This window comes from Solea solea, chromosome 16 (genome assembly GCF_958295425.1).
Source record: "Solea solea chromosome 16, fSolSol10.1, whole genome shotgun sequence".
In the NCBI taxonomy this organism is placed as follows: Eukaryota; Metazoa; Chordata; class Actinopteri; order Pleuronectiformes; family Soleidae; genus Solea; species Solea solea.
In genome coordinates, this window is record NC_081149.1 from 13,233,350 (window position 1) to 13,253,199 (window position 19,850).

Genomic DNA, 19,850 nt, shown 5'->3' on the forward strand with positions numbered 1-19,850 from the left:
AGGTTTTCCTGCCTATAACAACTCGTTGCCGCACGCATGGCATGCGTATTTTACGCACGCGAGTGTGGCCGCGTCAGTGCAGGTGAGGTAACATCGTCTCAAAATGTTCAGCTTGTGTTGAAGCCTTATTATTATTTTACATACATAGACTCTATATTAGCCCTCAGTCACGTTCGATCAATGTTTACTATAACTTAACGATGTCAAAGGTCAGCTCCACCCAGTAAAGTGCACAGATCTCCATTGTAAATTGGCTTGAGATGAAAACAACACATTTCGCATATTATATCCCACTGCCAATAACGGGAAGGACCCAACATAAGAGCTAGAGATGGTCAGACTGTGCATATAGAATCAAATAATGAATTAAAACCAACTTATCGCAGGAAATTAACGCATAAACATGCATAGGCCTAATAACGACTACTAAAATAACAAAAAAAACCTGTTTGGGGAAATTCTATTTGACATGTAATTTGAGTATTTGTAAGTGTCACTTATAATAGATTTTGGACTCACACGCGCCCCCACAGTTGCAGAGTGGGATTGCACTGTCGTAATTACCGCCTCCACTGCTCCTCAGCACAGCCAGAAAACAATGACGTCATCAGACAAGGTACAGTCCTTTTCCATGTTTTCCAGGAATATAACTTATCTCACACAGTTGTAGTCATTTTGTCACATAAAATAAAGCTAGAACAAGTCGTCTACGTCGCCTCCACACAGTAGCTACGGGGAAGTCTCCCACTAGAGTCATTTAGCAGACCTTTATCTGTAGCTGTGGAGGCGACACACAAGTATAATAATATCAATCAGCTGAGAGTCGTGGACTCACTGAAAAGGACTCATTTCATCCACAGAGCAAGTGGTCGGGTTTAGTGGTGAGCTCACAGAAGCTGTGGCTGCCAAGTCTATGCTGTTGTTAAATAATGAAAAAAGTGTTGAGAGGACTGAATATGTGCTGACGTGAACCTTCATGTGCATCACGGTCACTGCACGTACTGCATGAGTGGTCGTGGTACGGAGTCATGTTACAGATATGTTGGCATAAGGAGTTTGCAAATGAGCTTGTGTTCAATTATAATCTGTAGCTCATTCAAAGTGAATAACATACAGTGTAACAGTGGTTAGAATCTTTCTCAACACATTTTTCCTTTTCATGGTTTTGTCACAGGATTACTCCTCACCTCTCAGCACAAGCTCTTCAGAGGCAGAGGCAACGACCACAGCCCTGAGCCTGGATTCAAGCAGCAGCAGTACAGACACTTTGTTTACTGACAGCATGGTCGTCTGGGTGAAGGTGGTCATTCCAAGCTGCTGTGTTTGGAAAATAAGGCATAAATCTCCTGATCCAAGGGACACGGACACTTCAGACTGCACTGCCCTTAGAAAATCCCCCGAAAAAAACCTCCTATAGCCAGTAAATGTATATAATCAATTATATTTTATATTGTTGTGCCAGCATTTAACTTTTCTTTTATTGTTTTATTTATACTTCACGAGCAAACACAGCAAGCTTTTTCTGTACATGTTCTTACTTTGTGCTATTAACCAAGGGCGTTGAAAAATAAAACTTTCCATTGTTATGTATGTTCATTTCTTTTCAATTCACTTTTACTTTTATTACTCAGAGTCCAGCATTGAACAGTAAGTGGCAAAGAAAAATAAAAGTACTTCATTAACAACCTGTTAAAATGGACCCCCCCCCCCCCCCACACACACACACACACACGTTACAAATGCTTAAATAATCAGTGAGCATTCACTGCACAGATGTTACAGTGTTTTATTTGACTCCTGACCTTTGACAATTGTTTCTTTTTGCTCACAGGTCCCGGTCACTCCATGTGGACAGTCCTCCTCACAAACCCTCTCTGACCTGCAGCTACGTCCACGGCACCTCCATCGTCCCTCTGCTCTCCCAGACCGTGGCTCAGAGCCTGGACAGCACAGTGCAGCGCTGGCCGGACCGTGAAGCTGTCGTCTTCCTGCAGGACGGCATCCGGAAAACCTTTGCACAGTTTCAGCAAGATGTATGCCTCAGATTTTTAAGAAAACAATACAGTTAGATCAATTAGTTCATTAGTGAGCTCTGATTCTGGCGCGTAGAATCAATAAATAATTGTCGTATTTGTATTCTTTTGTTGTTGCAGGTAGACCAGGCAGCAGCAGGTCTCCTTGCTCTGGGCCTGAAGCGAGGCGACCGACTGGGAGTTTGGGGACCCAACATTTACGAGTGGATCCTTTTCCAGTTTGCCTCAGCCAAGGCTGGGATTATACTGGTTAGTCTGTAGGAAATGTTTATTTTAAGGTCCAGGTTTTGTAGGTTTCCTGCCAGAAATTGAACATATATGACCCAAAAGTATGTTTGTGGATCTTATCTCTTCAATATAAACAGTGGCAGGGTTCCACACCCTTATAATGCTACGTTCACAGCAAACACAAACTTTCATCACTGCATTTTTGTGCAACACATAAACCCGATGAATACAACTATGAAGACCTTTCAAACTGAACCTTTAAACCAGGAGTGTCCAAACTCAAATGTCCTGGGGGCCAATGAGCATCTCGTCTGGTCAACAGGGGGCGGTGTAGAGACAAAAGTGGGGAAAAAAACAGCTCAGCTCAGTATTGGATGGGCATTAAGATCTCACCATTATAACACACTGTTCCGTCTTGATATTGCAATTAAGACATTCATGATGACTTTTCACAGAGTTACAAAGTAAAAGTCATGGTTTTACTTCACAATAAAAACCTATTTCCGATGCAAAATAAATATAAAATTAATTAAATAATGTGGAGAACTGTAATTAAAACACTAAACAAGCTTATATAGTTCAATGTTGAACGTAATACATTTAATAATGCGATCATTTCTTATTATTAATGACAGAATAATAACAATACTAATAATAATAATATAGCTAACAAACATTTAGTATTATATTCGGTCTATATACTATCACCTCGTGCCTAAGCCACACATGCTGTGTAAAGGAAGAGGAGGTCGCCAGTGTTTGTACTACTACTTTCACAGTATTTCATTTATGTGTGGAACAATATGTCTTATTTTGTTGTTCTTGCAGGTTGCCTTGAACCCAGCCTATCAGGTGAAGGAAGTGGAGTTTACGTTAAAAAAGGTATGAAACAGTAAAGGAGTGAGACCTGCTTACATAACCACAAGGTCTGGTCAATTTAAACAAGTGGCTGCTGATTATTTACGACATATATACAAAACTAAATCTTTACCCATTAGCATTAAATGTACAGAATTGATGTGTCCAGGTCCAGTGTAAGGCAGTGGTCTGTCCTACTTACTTTAAAAGCCAGAAGTTCCTTGAGATGCTGAGGGAGATCTGCCCAGAGATTGATGAGGCACCAGCTGGTATGATCCAAAGCTCCAGGTAACACAGACCTACAATGATCATCTCACTTTTTTTTTGTTGCACATAATAATAATAATAATAATACAACAATAATAATAACAATAATAATAATAACAATAATAAATAATAATAATGATAATAATAATTATGATAATATTAAAATAATAACAATAATAATAATGATAATAATAATAATAATAATACAATAATAATAATAATAACAATAATAATAATGATGATAATAATAATAATAATTTTACACAGGCTGCCAGACTTGCGTATGGTGATCGTGACAGACAGCAGACAGCCAGGGATGCTGCATGTGGAGGATGTGATGCAAGCAGGAGAGAGTCGACACCACAAAGAGCTGATGGAGCTACAGAAGAAGCTGTCCTTCGATGACCCCATCAATATTCAGTTCACATCGGTAACTTTCATTATAACTTTCGTAGTGGTCCGTCCTTTTCCTGAAAACACATTTTAAGGAATGTTACTCGTGCTCAAGTGCAAATTAGAAAGCAGGAAATCCTATAAAACGTGGTACAAACATTTAGTTGGACTCAAACATTAAATTATTACAATTTGGCTGTGGTCTGACCTTACAATTTAAGTTCTATTTTTGTGAAATCATCATCTAAGAAACACCTTGAATTAAGTTTTTCCAAATTTAGTACAAATCAGTTGCATTTAAAGACGTATTTACAAGTGGGATATTTGACATTTCAGTACTTACTTCTGAAACAAACATCCACTTGACCTGATCAGAGATTGTTGGTCAAAAGTCAACGGTCTGACCTCACTTTGTTAATGCATAATCTGAAGAAAAACCACAAGAGTACAAATGTTAACTTGGACTGTCAGATGAACTGTTATGAGTCGGAAAACATTTGTTGACTTAAACTACATTGATGAATGGAGGCGCACGAACGATGCACAGTAATTCTAGTTTACGTATTGACCATGTTTTCTCTTATAGGGAACTACAGGGAGCCCAAAGGGAACGGTTCTTTCCCATCACAATATTGTCAATAATGCCTACTATATCGGCCTCAGGGTGGGATATGCATCAAGGGTAAGTCCATGTTCTCCTCTTGCTTTAAAAAATGTAAACAGTGAAATGTGAATGATTGTTTTTCATATTTTGCATCAGCCCCAGGTGCGAGTGTGCGTCCCTGTGCCGATGTACCACTGCTTTGGCTCAGTGCTTGGAGGGATTTGCATGGCAGTGCACGGTGTTACGCTCGTCTTTCCTAGTTCTGGCTACAACATCAATGCTAATTTGGAGGCCATTCACAGTGAAAAGTACATCATATACAGCTCATCAGCCAAACGGATTTTCATATGCATGCTATGCAGTAAAAGAGTTCATCGTCTCACACTTATCTTTTCATCGTTTAGGTGCAACTTCGTCTACGGCACTCCCACAATGTTCATCGACTTGCTTAGCCAACCAGATTTACACAAGTATGACCTGTCATCAGTTGAATCTGGTAAGAAAAATGTTGTTTTCATGAATTCAGTTTAATGTCTCACCATTATTTACGGCCTCCTTGTCTGTTTCTGGTGCTTCAGGGATCATGGCAGGGTCTTCGTGTCCACCTGAGATTGTTAGAAAACTGATAACAGACATGAACATGACAGAGATAGTCGTAAGTATTTGATTTGCATGTCCTGCACCTTTTTGAAATCACTTCACCAGCATTAAGCACATGTGATCATTATGATTTAAGTTAGGTTATGGAACCACAGAGAATAGCCCCCTTACATTTCTGGGGTTTCCACAAGACAACGATGAACTGAAGATAAACACGACTGGATGCATCATGAGCCACACTGAGGTACGTCTCGTCTTTGACGTCTACACATCTCCATGACAGCGCTGTGACTCACAGTGTGACTGTGTGCACAGGCAAAAGTGGTGGACCCCACTACTGGGGTGGTTGTTCCTCTGGGAGAATCAGGAGAGCTGCTGGTCAGAGGACCCTGTGTCATGCACGGGTACTGGGACGATCCAGAAAAAACTAGAGAGGTCATTTCACAAGATCGCTGGTACAGGACTGGGTGAGACTAATGCTCTCTGATGACTTTCTACAACTCGCCAATCAATTATTATTATAATTATCACCTGTATTTTGTTTTTCTCCTGTCCTTTCACAAAGGGACACAGCCAGCCTGAACAGTCTGGGTTACTGCAGAATTGATGGACGTATGAAAGACATGATCATCCGTGGAGGGGAGAACATCTATCCTGCTGAGATAGAGCAGTTTCTTTACACGCATCCCAAAGTGCAGGAGGTGCAGGTGCGAGTCAAAACCACGATGCACTTCATGTTTTTGTTATTATACAGTTCGTCTGTTTCCATGTGAGAACTGATCTGTTTTTTTTTGGAAACACAGTGAACCGTCTCTGAGAACGTATTTCAGATACATTTCATTGTTGTCACAATAACCTCCTGTCTCTGTTTCCAAGGTGGTTGGGGTGAAAGATGAGAGGCTGGGTGAGCAGGTGTGTGCCTGCATCCGGCTGAAAGAGGGTCAGAGCTGCAGTGCAGAGGAGATTAGAGCGTTCTGCAAAGGACAGGTGAGAGTAGGCGATGATTTAAACACACTGAATCTAAGTGCACAGGTGTACATGATGTTTGTTTGTTTTTATCTAGATTTCTCATTTCAAAATCCCACATTATGTGATGTACGTAGACGGCTACCCCCTCACCATTTCTGGAAAGGTAACTTCTGCTCCATTAGTAACACAGAAGACAAGAAAGTGACGTTTAATTACAATGAATACTGAAATGGCTGCCACTGTTTGTTTTTATAGATTAAGAAGAATGTTTTAAAGCAGGATATGGAGAAGAAACTAGGCCTTTAACATGAAGGACAGCGAGTGCACCTGCTGGAAAACGTAGGACATCTGATCTGACATCTGCGGGGCAATGATGCATGTTGAGCTAACCTTGGGACTCTCAAAGTGAATTGCTCCATCTCTTTATTATCTTAAACATTTGTTCTCGACCTTGGTCATATTTGTCCGACAATAAATTCTTAAAGAGGGCAAACAGCCGATGAAGACCCCAAAATGGGGCTAAAGGCGACAGAAAACCTTCTGCTACAATACAGTTATTTGTGTCAAACTACATCATTCTCACCTACAGTGTGTGACACGAGTACACAGTATTTTTTTTTTTATCATCTCATTCTTTATTTACTTAAACAATTTGGACAAACATTTTAATATTGTGTGACAGTAAAACTCATATGAACACATGCCACACACACACAATCTGAAATAAATAGGACCTTGTGCCAAATATAAGTATGTACAACGGGTGGGGGGCAGTATCACCACCCTTACAAGCTATATACACTGACGGTGAAACCCACTTTAGTAACAGGCTCGTAGTTTTAGCCTTCAAGTGACATCTGATATTATTAAAAGCTATGAATACTAAAGGCTTCAAATATATTTCCCGAAAAGAAAAAGGAGACGTGTGTGGGCAAAACAGATTCAGGCAAAAAAAAAAATCTGGTTTATTAAATTAACCAATATCTGGTAAAAAAAAAAAAAAAAAGAAAAAAAAAGTCAAATTAACAGGTAAGTAGAAAACCTGCTGCATGACACAAAGGCTTAACTTTCCCATCAACTCACATGAACCAAAGTCCTCAAAAAGAACCCTTGTGTCAGTTTCGTTTTGCATTCACCTTACTCGTATTTCAATTCCACTGTGCCTTTACATCAGGACGAGGTCAACGAGCCCGTCACAATACTCGACACAAACTAAACAACGTCAGTACACACATTTAAAACAAAAGGCAAAACAGTTCTTCCCTCAGTTGATGAGGAAACTCTCAACTGCAGCGACTCCTGTGAGAAAGCACAGAACCAGGCAGGGAGACTACTCCCATATGGATTTACCAGTAGCCAGTAACACGAGGAAAGACTGCACTATAATACATGGCTTTGAACGATCAACATTCACTTCAGTCATTAACGTGGGGTTTAACGACGCCCCTCAAAACCCCATTTTAAATATGCACACATGCAGGAAAATTGCATTTTAAAGCATCCTGTGAGATAAATTAATTTCATAAACACATCCCTTTTTTGTCTTTTTTTTTTGTTTTTTTTTAAATATAATACATTCTAAATTAATATTAGTTTACCTGTGCAATTTAATTGGAAAATATAGGGACAAAATAAGGTTAAGATGAAGCTGTAGTCTGTTAAGGACTTTTTGTCGGGGATAATAGTTTTCAGAGGAACAGTGGAGAGTTTAAATCATAACCACTGCAGAGTTAAGAGCAACACATTCATATGAGCACAGAACAGCACAGCTTTAGGCACATGCAAGTGGGTAGGAACGTATGCACCTACTCACAGATGCATTTAGAGCTGCAAACTGGAGGCAGGTTAATTGTATAGTCAAAGCCTCACTTCCATACGTCAAGTTCAAAAATGCACAATCCCCATACAAGCAAACACACACACACACACACACACACCTTCCTGTCAATCGCACTCGCACACATACACACAAACACACAATGTCATGGTCTTTCAAGTGTCCTCTCTGTTCCCAAGTTGTGTCGGGCGGAAAGGAGTTTGAGTAGAGTCTGGGATGCCTCACACGCTCAGAGGCAGCATGCCCGGGGGAGACACAGCTCTGGACGCTGCCATGGAATTCAAAGAGCTAGGGTCGAGTCCATTTACAGTTCTGCAGTTAAGAGGGACAAATGTATAGCATTAGTACAACAGGAACACAAACAAATGAAAAGGTTTTGAGGTATGAGGTATAAATACACATCGACGGTGAAGTTGCTGTGGTTGCAACTGATGGGGACACAAGCTGCTGGTCTGCTGCTGCCTCTTTTAGTACGTTTTGTGTCCGTTAGGTTAATTGAAATGAAGGATTTCAAAGCGCAAATATTACATTACAATATCAAATTGTGGATTTTCTCTATGGAGTTTGGTGCACTTTCCACAGCAAACATATTCCTAAAATATTCCAAACTTTAACTCCTTATGACATGTCGCCTGCAGGCCTTTTTTTTAAGTGGCAAAAAAAATCTGGTTTTCCTTCTGCCCCTGCTGGCAGTCATGTTATCAGTGAGACTGAGTGTCTGGCTGAGATGGAAACAGTGCTTCAGCGAGGTCAGTGTTGATAATGTATCAACACCTCATACAACCAAAAACCAACATACATACACTGCACACAAATGATTTTCCGCACATTCAGGCCGGTGTTTGTTACAAACTGTGAGGGACTCACGTTTTGTACGAGGTATGTAGAGAGTGAGGGAATTTGGTGGTGTTGCCGTTGATGACCGTGCTGTTGTCGGTGGAGAAATTTTTCCTCGCCGCCTGGTCTTTGGCAAAGTTCCTACATGCGGCGAGTTTGGACTCCAATGCCTAGTGACAGAGTGGGGAAGAGAATCTGTATTTAGCCTCAGTATCAACATCTCTGTTTGTTCTGTAGCTGATGAAACACTGTTCCTCCACATTACGCAACTTATTTAGCCTTGACCTTTTTGAAGCACCTTTTTTTGGTTTACTTCCCCAGTCCTAAAACAGTTATAGATAAAATGTAAAAAAAAAAAAAACACTTACGCCGACTTTTCTCAGGAGATCACCGACTATGTTCAGAGCCGAGATTCGAGCAGAGGGAGTGAGGGAGGAGCTGCCACAGCCATTGGTCAAAGCTAAATCATAGACGTTGATATCAGTACACATAACAGTTCATTTTTCCAATTACAAAGTAAAACTAAAAATGCTCACCTTTTGGGCTGATGAAAGGATGCTCTATGCTCTTTCCTATAGGTGTGGCTGGGAGGGACAGAGAGGCCTGTACTGCAGAATCTATCTTGTCAATGTCCAATGTGGGCGAGCTGGGTGCTGACATCCTGTCCGTGGTCCGCTCCCGGACTGCAAGCTCCTGTCTCAGGTCTGCAGGAGACAAGAGTGGAACTCATGAAAGACAACTCTGCTGTATAGATGACGCGTTAACTACAGAAAGGCTTCTTCAGTGCTTCATCGCTACCTCGTGCTTCATCTTTCAGTCGCTGCACAGATTCAAGAAGGGACTCCTTCTCATCCAGCTCACTCTCCAGGAAGGCATTTCTCTCAATGGCCTGGTTTAAACGGCCCTCGAAGTCCTCGAGGGACACTATTGTAGCCCTGCACATGGAAAATGAAATGTTAACGCAGGCTCATTACTGTAGCTTCAAATACTAGAACAATCACCAAAACATGATCGTATGACATGCCATCATAAACAAATAGTCTCTGAAAACACCTTTCATTATATCAACTAAACTTAAATACATGGATATAATATCTCATTTGCAAAAAAGGGTGTAGTCTATATCAACCTTTTCAGTTCTAATCTTTCACAGTGACAAGACATCAGGAAATAAACAAATAACGACAGCACAAAAATATGCTAGAAGTTTGTCTAATTAAAAATGGCAGAATAACAGATGTAAGTGGGCTACATCAATCTAAATGTGGAGTCTCCCTCTGACCTTTTGGCTCTCTCCAGATCGTCGTTGGCCTGCTCCAGCTCCCGGACGTATTTGTGGAGCTGCTCCTTGATGCTGCGGGTCTGACCCAGATCATCCTCTAGCATCGAAATCTGCTTATAACTCTGGGCGTACTGCTGCTCCAGCTTCTCCTATTAGACACGGATATGAAGCGAAGACAAGAAACGATATAAAGAGTTTCGGAGTGAGTGCATGTCGCTAAACAAGGACATCAAAGTGACTTGCTGTTCCAGAAAACAACCGTTTTAATTACTTCTGATGAGGTGTGAAAGCACAATTTGGCATAAAAAAAAAGGACGGCACAAAAGTCATCATCAACGGTAGGGAAACCTAAAGGGCCCCCCTGTTCCCTTGATAAAGGCACTGTGGCTCATTTGCTCAGTGACAGGGTGGCTTGCGTGGAATGCATGATTCGTCTCTCAGGCTCATTTTCACAGTTCATTTTTAGCATTAACCGCTGGGAGTCCGCTCACATGTTGGACCATGTGAAAAATCACAACACTTTTTTCTGCTCAGCACACAGTGGCCTCAATATAAACACACACACACACACACCGTATGGTCATTTTCTCAAAAGGAGCCCAGCGAAGGTTTCTGGCTACGCCCCTTGCCATTTTCTATTTCCTTCCTCCTCATCCTGATATTTAAAATTAAGAAGTGCTGGAGGATTATGTAACACTAATCCTTATTAACACCTACTCAACAAATCAGATGTTGGAACTTATCCTTGGGATCCAGCAGAGCAGATAATAACTTTATGGCTGTCCTGACACACAGACCATAAAAATTCAACAGACGATGATTACCTTGATGTTGGCCATCTCATTCCTCAGTCTTTCGTTTTCGATTTGCAGGTCTCGTAGGCGGTGCTCTGCCTGGCTAAGCTGTGCTTCCAACTCAGCCTCCAGTTCCCGGCTTCCCTCCTGGAACTCCTGCAGTTCCTCCTGTGCATTGAGGCAACTGGATGGTACAAAACAATCACTGTCAATTACCGGCCACCTTGTTCACATTTCACCATTCAAGAGTGCAGCACTGTCTGGCTGAACGAGCATTTGGCTTTTGTCCTGTAAGATCAGTCCAGGTCAGTCACGTCACAGTAGTTTTATCTCCACTGGCCAGAAATAAACCTGCATGAATCGCCAGTAAGATGTTTGAAGATATTTAACCTTCAATTCTGCCCCTGCCGACCAGGAAATAGTGCACGGCTCAGCGTTGTCAAGTTAGGAATTCTAAATATACAGCTCCGAGGAGACAGCTGAACTGTGACAGTAGGTGGTTTGGGAAGACGCGCAGAAAAACAGGCCTGCTGTCATGTGTCCTCAGTTGTAGAAGAGGTTAAAGGACAGTGAGTGAGAGGGCAAAAAAACAGGATGAGGACATATTCAAAGAAACAGGACGTATGGAAATGCTGGTCCGAGCTGAAAAACACCCAGATTAATTTATGACCTTGTTTGGGTCATACTGAATATTCTACTGCAGAGCGGGAAGGAGAAAGACCCAGAGGGCAGTGATACAATCTCTAATTTGTCTTTTGCCTGTTGTTGGTGACCATGTGGTTTAACACTGTTCTGACATCAGCTGACTTGTGCCGGGATAATGGCCTCTCAGTGGCTCGACACAGCAATGGCATCCATGAATCAGTTGTTGTGCGAGACTCGTTCCAGTCATACCAGTGTGACAGAGGCTGCTTCATCAGCATGCTGGGCTCCCATTACCTCCCAGTATAACCACACACACACACACACACACACACACACACTTGTCCTCCCTTGTGCTCTTCGCAGTTTAAAATTACCAACAATGCTTGACAAAGACGAGCATTAAATTACTGAATGTGGAGTAATCACCTTCAAATGTGTGGGATAATTAGTCTTTTACTGATGATAATAGGCTGTGATTTGTCATGGTAGCCTCACAATGTGTGAAAAGTCAAATTTAAAAGCAAAACTAGGGAAATAACTTCTCACTAAGACTGAACAATTAATCATTTTCAAATCAAAATCAGAATTTGAAACAACGCAAATTAGCAAATCGATTGTTCAATTAAAATGAAGTGTAATAAAGACATGGTGGAGAGAATTCATATCGAGTATAGTGGTTCATATTCTGATGATATCATTTGGTAAACTCTTCATCTTGTTTTAAAACTTTGACAGAGTACATTTCAAACTTTCTCAACAGGTCACTTATAAACCCAGGAGCTGTGTCAAGCTCTACACTTTGACGTTACCATATCTACGAACTGATATTGTAGCTCAACGGGCGTTTGTCAGAAAACCACCAGCGTTTCTACATTCTCTGTCCAGTTCCCCCACCAACAGAGAACAAAGAGAAAATGCACATGCAACGGCACATAACATCTGACACGACACTAGTAAGCACCGCTGCAGCTTATACCCACATGTGCTGTGGTCTCTCTGTTCAAGAAATCAAAGATGTAGTCATTTCCTCCTACAGTAAGCCACAGCTGCTTGTGGGCACTGATGTTAAAAAGCTTGGTTATTCGCCTTATATGGCAAAGCTGTTCTGTGATGAAACTTACGTTAAAATAGTGGAAAAGGCCAAAATACATATTCAGCAAATTTGTACTAGACTATTATGTAACCTTATCTTACTGAGTTTAATGTCTTCTTCTCTATGTGGGATTGCTGCCATCTGATGAACTGGCACATTATTACATGACCTAATTTCAAAGAATAAGCTTGGCAAATAGTAATTATTCTTCCATATGGTCTGAATTCATGTATTCATATGCACAGACAGAGCATCGTGAATGATTCACGTCAGCTCTATGAGCAAAGAACTTAAGTCATTGACACACATGTTACATGTGAGAAATACACTATGTCACTTACCTTTTCTTGTATTTGAGGGCTTGTGACTTCCAGTAATCAACTTCCTCGTCCTTTGTCAAAAATTTGGGAATCATCTCTGTGTCCATGTCAGGGCAACCTGAGGATTAAATTCAAGTACTGATTAGCTTTGACAGTGTTTCGTCAGTCAAACGTGGTACAGCACTTCCAGCATGTACAGTCAGATACAGTACATTCCCTTCTAATCTCAGATATGAAAAATCAAGATAGGACATTTCCCTGGATTCTCAGTGGAGAACAGCAGAACTCTTTATATACCGACACAGACAGCCTTTCCATTACTGAACAAGGCCTGACTGAATCATTCTTTTTCTAACCTCTAACAGCTAAACGCATGATGACCACATGACGTATTAATTAGCGGCAATCCATGTTAATTCATTAATTAACTGTCAAATGAAGTGAGACTAGTGACACACAGATCAAATCCCTCTGTTGTCGTCTTGCTCTGGAGCATAAAAAAGGTTTCTGCATCTCCTGTTAACTCTAACTGGTCAACTCTGCCTTTCAGAAAATGATTAAACATATTCTGGGAAGAGCCACTCTGTATGTTCTGTGTCAAAGGGGAACCCTCACTGCAGCCCAAAGGAATGCCACCGCTGTGGCTCCAGGAATATTTACTGTATTATCCAAACTGATCTCACCGGGACTATCCTGCAGACAGTTATGTAAATAAGAAAACCTTGCAGCATGCATATACATTATTTAAATGTTTTACATTATACTAGACTAAATTGGGCTTAGGCAAAAGAGAAAAAGGTCTATCCTAGGAAGGGCTGTCTGCTCTACCCGTTACACATTCCTCTGACATGGCGTCATCAACAACTTACTCATTGCAGACCCATCACGTGTCCGTACATTACTCAGGAAATCTCAAAGGACACTGGAAACCAAAATACCAAGTTTGGAGATGACGAAATGTTCCAAAGTTGACATAACATGTTGCTTTGTGTGTTAATCACTCCAAAAACATGACTTCCAATTAGAAGAAACACCCGCAAATTCTAGCTCATCCAGTAGAAATCTATTATTACGATGATGAATGTGGTCTGTTGCTTTCTAATCATCCATGAGACTCTCTCAGGATTTTTTCTGAGGAACAGGAAAGTGATTCAGATAAAAAAAAAAAACACCCACTCACAAAGAAGGCATGACTGTATATTAGCTCACTGAGTAAGGACTCTTAAATCAAATGGGCGAATCCACCCCAACCATTTCACATATTCACCAATCACTGCCACTGTACTGGTAACTTAATACAACACTTATACGAGATGAAAAGCATGCGCTATTATTGCTAGATCACATCACAGTTCGGGCTGAGACTTTTTTTGTTGTCCTCTCGCTCTGATTACAACATCCTTTGGAGCAGCGTCAGCTCGACCCCGGGATCTATTTGTCAGTGGTAACAATGTCAGGACAGGCGGGGACACAGCAGACAAGGAATGGGTGAACGTCCACTTATACTCTGGAGACAGAGGGACTTTACAGACGAGGGGAAGGTAGTCACGAAGAGACAGTTTCCTTTCGCCACATTCTTTCTCTACTTCCTCTTTTTTGCTGCAGAGAATTAAAGTGCTGACGCTGGTGTAGTCACATTTGTATATTTAGAACGAGGCATGGGATGAGTTGTACATTTCCTGTCATGATTATGCTGAAAGAAAATTACAAATCATGATGTTATTGCAATAACAATCATTTTCTAAGCTTTATAAACATAAATGAGCAGGGCTTTTTCACCGTACTCTTCCCTAAGTTTTTTGTTTGGATCCAAAATATTTGCACAAATACAACTGTTACTTGTGTTTGGGACAATTCATCACAGAATAATCAAATTGTAAGATCAAATGTGTGTGAAAGCAGGATTATGATCAAATTCCGCTGCGCTGCAATAATTCAACAGTGAACACTTGCTGTACAGGTGAGAAAATACATTTTTGATATACACGAAAATACTAAATAAATAGGAGGTAGAAAGTGTTTGCTGACAGATTCACAATAACCTAAAATCTTTATGATTTTGATCAACCTTTTCAAGAATATGACAGTTGAAAAGCAAAACTATATGATGTACCAATAAGGAATCATATCGCAGTGGCACACATCATTTCAATTTAACTGTGAAGCTCTACTAATGTTAAAAAACATGTGTCGGTGAAATGTTAACCAACTATAAAGAAACAATTGTGCCGATTAATGAAAGCTCACAAAGGTCAACATTTAGCGTAATCAAGACATGTGATAATATTGTATATTGTCCCATCCATAACTTAAGATGAAGATGATGGGGGGGATGAGGGAAAACACAGCTTTAATTTAGTCTTACACTGTTTTACAGGGTGTGGTTTCTATATTCCCCAGAACTGGGCACATATTTTGGTTATTTATGCAAGAGGATGTGCAATGTTGCTACAAAAAGGCTTTACATTTCGATTTAATTCATTAAAGCAACAATGAAATAAAGATGACAGCTGCTATACACTATATATAATGGTTGGTCATATTCAGCTTTAGATACATATTTACATAACACATAGGAAATTCCCTCAGAATTCCCATAACATTCAGGGCCAGACTGAGCTGAACAGTGGCAGGTTGTCATTCAGGCTAATTGAATAGCTGTTGTCAGTGTGTCGGTGTCGAGCTTTCTACGTATTGTGTGGTTTGTGAGGCAGTAGAGAGGCAAAGTTAAACACCAACACGTTCCTTTGATGGCGTCGAACGAAAAAAAAGGTAAACATTAACCGTGTGAAATTAGGAAGCAAGAAAAGAGCAGAGCTGAAACCGAGCGTCGCCATAAAACACAGACACCGGAGCTGCGGCTGAGGAGCTCATACAACAGCACGACACTCACGGACTTGTCCGCCGTGAATAGGAGCGAACCGTTCAATTAAATCAACTACCTGCTCATGTCCAAACGTGTCTAACTGTCTTCAGTCTCAGCGGGTTGACGTCCTCCAGCCGGGAACACACATCCAGTCCAACACACAGTCTGCCGCTGCTCTGACCCACCCGGAGTGACGCGCTGTGTTTAGGAAACTGCCAACGCGACTCCCGGAAGCAACGTAAATCCCAACGTACGCGCTGACGTACTTTACGTTACGTCAGAAATGGGTAGGGCATTCATTTATTTATTTATTTATTTATTTATTTATTTACTTTTTATTCAAGAATAAGAATATACAGACATTTAGCCATAAGGATATACAGAAATTAGTATATACAGATTAATACAAAGTGCACATCAGTAATACACGAAACAAGTAATACAAATCACATATATACCAATTATTTATTTTTTTAAATAAAAAAAATAGTGCAATTTAAATAAACAAATAAACACATAAAAAGAAAAGCCATAATGTCTTAAATAGGGGCTACGGAGAATAACAAGTTGAATTCAACTGTGAAACTGTTAATGTTAGGGAAGGACTTAGAGAATCGTGCTTTATGAATATTGAATTGTAAGAATGAGATTTGCCATGTGATTTAAAGATCTGTTGCTACAATTAAATTCAGTGACAATATCCTTTGGGGCAATTGCTATGACATGACCAGTCCTGTTTTGAATAAACTTCTCTACGTCTTTCCAAAAAACAAAAGAAAAGGGGCAGTGATAAAACAAAGGTAAAGTCGTTTCTGACTATGTTTGGCAAAAAGTTGGGTAGGGCATTCACAGAAGCAGACGTGACTTTACGCTTACGTCAGAAATGGGCATAGATAGATAGATATATAGATAGATAGATAGAAGATACTACATTTTTATAGTGAGGCATTTACATGTACTTGTATTTTTTTATTTGATGTATTATTGAAAAGAAAAAAAGAAAAGAAAAATAAATCTGCCGCACCTTTTTTTGTAGCAATTCATCACAGTGACCACAAGGTGGCAAAAGATGTCAGGTGATAAAGAACCACATTTACAAGTGTACCTCCAACAGGTTATTTGTCCCATTTGATCAAAAATAGATTTGATATATATATATATATATATATACATAAGTATATACATGTATGTATGTATGTATATATATATATCTATTATATGTATATATCTATTATATATATATATATATATATATATATATATATCTAATATATATATATATATATATATATATATATATATATATATATATATATATATAATATATCAATTCTATTTTTGATCAAATGGGACAAATAACCTTTGCACTTAATGGCACATGTGAGTTGAGACTTTTGTGAACATGAGATATGAACCCGCTTGGCCACTTAAAGTGCCAATAATGTTACTCAGTGGACACAATCAGTGGCGTCGCTGCTGCCACAGGTGGCAGGCCCTGTTTTACAAGGATTCTCTCTCGCCTCCACCCACAGCCTAAACGTGAGTGAAGTCGTGCGCTAAGGAGAACGAAACCAGGAGAGGACTCCACATTAGATTGACTACATACTGAATAATCAGCTCAGTAGCCGCTGGCGTTATGTTTCCTACATTGTCCAACGAGGACAGTAAGGAGGACGCAAATGAGTGTCCAGTGTGTTATGAGAGCCTCTCGGGCAGTGAGAGGACGCTGAGCTGTGGACATGTTTTCTGCCACGACTGTCTGGTCAAAACGCTGGTCAGCATCAACACCGCCGGGAACATCAGAGACACGATCGCGTGTCCTGTGTGCCGTCATCTGACATTCATCAAGAAACAAACGGAATCGCTGGTGTCCGTGGCGGTGAACAAAGACCCACTTGAGGCGCAGACCCTGGAGGTTCCTCTCCCTCTGCCACTGGAGCAGGTCCAGAGCGCACGGCGCAGCCCCAGATACACTTTGCCACCGGGACTGAACTGGATCCCTCGTTTCTTCGGGAACATCGCCGATCGTGTGCGCAGACAGAGGCTGGTCAGCCCCGACCACAATGCATCTCAGATCTTTATCATAAGCGCTGAAGGGAGACCCATGGTTGAAGATGACGTGCTCAGTGTTGTGATGACTGTGGTTCAACCTCAGCGCAGGCGACGGCGCAGGATCTGCACAACTGCACGGTGTCTGCTCGTCCTGCTCTCCGCCTTTACTCTTCTCGCACTGGTGGCTGCTACTCTACCCTGGATTTTATTGGCATAAGTGAAGCAAACGTGCAATCTGGATTATGAAGTGCCAATATAAAATAGTGAACGATGAACTGATATATTTTTGTTTTTCATCACATATGCAATGAAGTGTGTGGCAAAGCTGATTTGTCATATTGATCAAACTAGTCTGATCATTTCGATGTGCAATCAGTTGAGAATGTAATCAGGTGATTTTCATTTCCCTTCCTGAGTTAAAGGAGAAGTCAGGGAGTTTACAGACATACCCACCTCCTTTATGTGCATTACCAAGCAACAGTCTAAGGTGAAGTTTAGGAAAGCCTTGACAACCAAGTCTTTGTTCTGAATTCCTTTCTGCAACAAGTTTGACCTGTTTCATAACTGTAGCAACTCCTGAACACATATCCTAACGTTGCAGGGATGTTAGATATTTAAACTATTTAAAGATCCCAACAAAAACAATTATCATCAGAATCCGGATGCTGTCAAATTAGCTCAGCTTATGGTTTGATGATTGGTTTCCAAGCAGCAGACAACAACTTTATTGGGAAACAACTGCACAATATAGACCTATACTGCATCTACGCCACTGTCAGTGTTACTTTGTGTGTCCACATATGTCGTCCGAAAAAGGGAGTTTGGTATGAAGATCTTTAGGATCTGTAGGAGTAATGTGTGATAATAATAATAAATAAAAAAACACTTTAAAACATTCTAATATCCTGTTTCACACTTTCTCTCCTCTTTTCATTGCAAGGTGTCAGGAGGCGTCAGAAAAACCTTTTCACGCAGTCACCATTTCATGCTTCAGTCTCACACATATGCCAATCAAATGGAACGTGTTTTATAGACTGTATTAGGCCCTTGTGCAACAACGCGATACGTTCTTTTATAGTGCGTACAAAGTCCCTGTACGCAGAGTCACCTTTAAAGCATCACTAAGAAATTATTGATGCACCTTTGGCAGTCTGAAGGAGATAGACTATAGCAGGGAGGGATGAGCTGAGCCTGGGTGATTGCTGTAAGGAGATACGGCGCTGCACTGTAGAATTACATTACCACTGACTATTTAAGAAAACACTGCGAGAAAGAAGAGAAGAGTTAAGACAACGCTGGCCCTTTTTGTTGGACGTGCTGTCACTGTAGCAAACAGGCCGTGATGAAATTTCTTAATTCTTTTAAACTGACCTTCAGCTCAGTTTTACTCTTGAACTTGCTGGACGGTTCGAGTCAATGTCTGTCACACTTCCCACAGTGATCCTGCTCGCCACATTTATACTATACCGCAAGGGCATTTATTAACACGTCACTGGCTCATTAAAGCGTGTTTCAAAGTCTACTTTTAAATTACGAGAGTCACATAGTTGACATGTTGATTTAATTTGACAGAAAGACACTCCTAGTTTCCTATATGTGAGACAGAGACACCTCCAGTCATGCTGCTGGGCCTGTCGTACAGGTTACACATTCGGTGAAGCTCCTGCTTCTCAGCCCTTCCTAGTTTCAGGTTTATCCATTTGATGATTAAGGTCTTCTTTTTTTTAGTTTAAATCACCTTCTCGGTGGCTTTTGTGTCAGTGCATAATAGCTGAAAAAGAACAATATAATATTAGGAGGTAAGTGAGGTATTTCTCCACAAGGTGGAGTAGAGGAAGAAGCACTCAGGTCTCCCTTATTTAAAGGTTCTGTATGAATGAAATGTTTTATATGAAGATATAACATGATCGTTATGTGTCATCAGAGGTTACATGATACTGGCTCCACTGAGAACAATGGTATAAAAAGTATGTTCACAAAATAAAGTATTATTTGTGGGTAACAAACTGTTTGATGCTCACGTACCATGATTATTAAGTGAGTATTAAAGAAATGTTTAATATCTTTAGATATCTAAATAGTGTTGAGACACAACTGTTTTAAGTTTGAACAACCAAAGTCATTAAGCTGGGTTAGCACTGTATGCAGCAAGAAGCCCCCCGCGATCCTCAT

General features: G+C 40.6%; 3 protein-coding genes across 5 annotated transcripts in view; 2 read left to right on the forward strand and 1 right to left on the reverse strand.

Annotated features, from left to right (window-relative positions):
- The window catches only part of LOC131474983 (medium-chain acyl-CoA ligase ACSF2, mitochondrial-like), a 38,607-nt gene extending 32,102 nt beyond the window's left edge, over positions 1-6,505 (forward strand). For 2 of the 3 annotated variants that reach the window (XM_058652741.1, XM_058652743.1), the window contains exons 2-16: positions 1,832-2,033; positions 2,154-2,282; positions 3,090-3,143; positions 3,289-3,407; positions 3,654-3,816; positions 4,366-4,461; positions 4,540-4,691; positions 4,788-4,879; positions 4,962-5,038; positions 5,120-5,227; positions 5,299-5,450; positions 5,549-5,690; positions 5,860-5,970; positions 6,047-6,115; positions 6,208-6,505. In XM_058652741.1, coding sequence (XP_058508724.1) covers positions 1,832-2,033; positions 2,154-2,282; positions 3,090-3,143; positions 3,289-3,407; positions 3,654-3,816; positions 4,366-4,461; positions 4,540-4,691; positions 4,788-4,879; positions 4,962-5,038; positions 5,120-5,227; positions 5,299-5,450; positions 5,549-5,690; positions 5,860-5,970; positions 6,047-6,115; positions 6,208-6,258 — 1,717 coding nt within the window. In that variant the 3' untranslated portion in view covers positions 6,259-6,505. Of the gene's footprint in view, positions 1-533; positions 617-1,174; positions 1,427-1,831; positions 2,034-2,153; positions 2,283-3,089; positions 3,144-3,288; positions 3,408-3,653; positions 3,817-4,365; positions 4,462-4,539; positions 4,692-4,787; positions 4,880-4,961; positions 5,039-5,119; positions 5,228-5,298; positions 5,451-5,548; positions 5,691-5,859; positions 5,971-6,046; positions 6,116-6,207 lie in introns of all 3 variants that reach the window. The other variant, XM_058652744.1, reaches the window with a different exon arrangement.
- Positions 6,506-6,893: 388 nt separating this feature from the next.
- Positions 6,894-15,849, reverse strand: ndel1b (nudE neurodevelopment protein 1-like 1b). Its single transcript, XM_058652746.1, has 9 exons — positions 15,703-15,849; positions 12,782-12,878; positions 10,733-10,886; positions 9,909-10,057; positions 9,425-9,561; positions 9,163-9,330; positions 8,995-9,086; positions 8,657-8,796; positions 6,894-8,101 (listed from the first exon to the last, which is right to left on the reverse strand). Exons 2-9 carry the CDS (start codon positions 12,865-12,867, stop codon positions 8,011-8,013), a joined length of 1,017 nt encoding a protein of 338 aa, XP_058508729.1. The 5' UTR covers positions 12,868-12,878; positions 15,703-15,849; the 3' UTR covers positions 6,894-8,010.
- Positions 15,784-19,604, forward strand: LOC131474987 (RING finger protein 222). Its single transcript, XM_058652747.1, has 2 exons — positions 15,784-15,913; positions 17,159-19,604. The coding sequence occupies exon 2, from the start codon at positions 17,263-17,265 to the stop codon at positions 17,893-17,895; it is 633 nt and encodes a 210-aa protein (XP_058508730.1). The 5' UTR covers positions 15,784-15,913; positions 17,159-17,262; the 3' UTR covers positions 17,896-19,604.
- The last annotated feature ends 246 nt before the right edge of the window (positions 19,605-19,850 follow it).

What these genes read in the sequence shown, in the direction of transcription:
- ndel1b (XM_058652746.1), bottom strand. Translation starts at nt 12,867, where the DNA reads ATGGACACAGAGATGATTCCCAAATTTTTGACAAAGGACGAGGAAGTT. An exon ending in TCCTTTCATCAGCCCAAAAG is followed by an intron (nt 9,087 to 9,162) that starts GTGAGCATTTTT and finishes TCTATGATTTAG; the next exon opens with CTTTGACCAATGGCTGTGGC. An exon ending in CTACATACCTCGTACAAAAC is followed by an intron (nt 8,102 to 8,656) that starts GTGAGTCCCTCA and finishes TCTTAACTGCAG; the next exon opens with AACTGTAAATGGACTCGACC.
- LOC131474987 (XM_058652747.1), top strand. Translation starts at nt 17,263, where the DNA reads ATGTTTCCTACATTGTCCAACGAGGACAGTAAGGAGGACGCAAATGAG.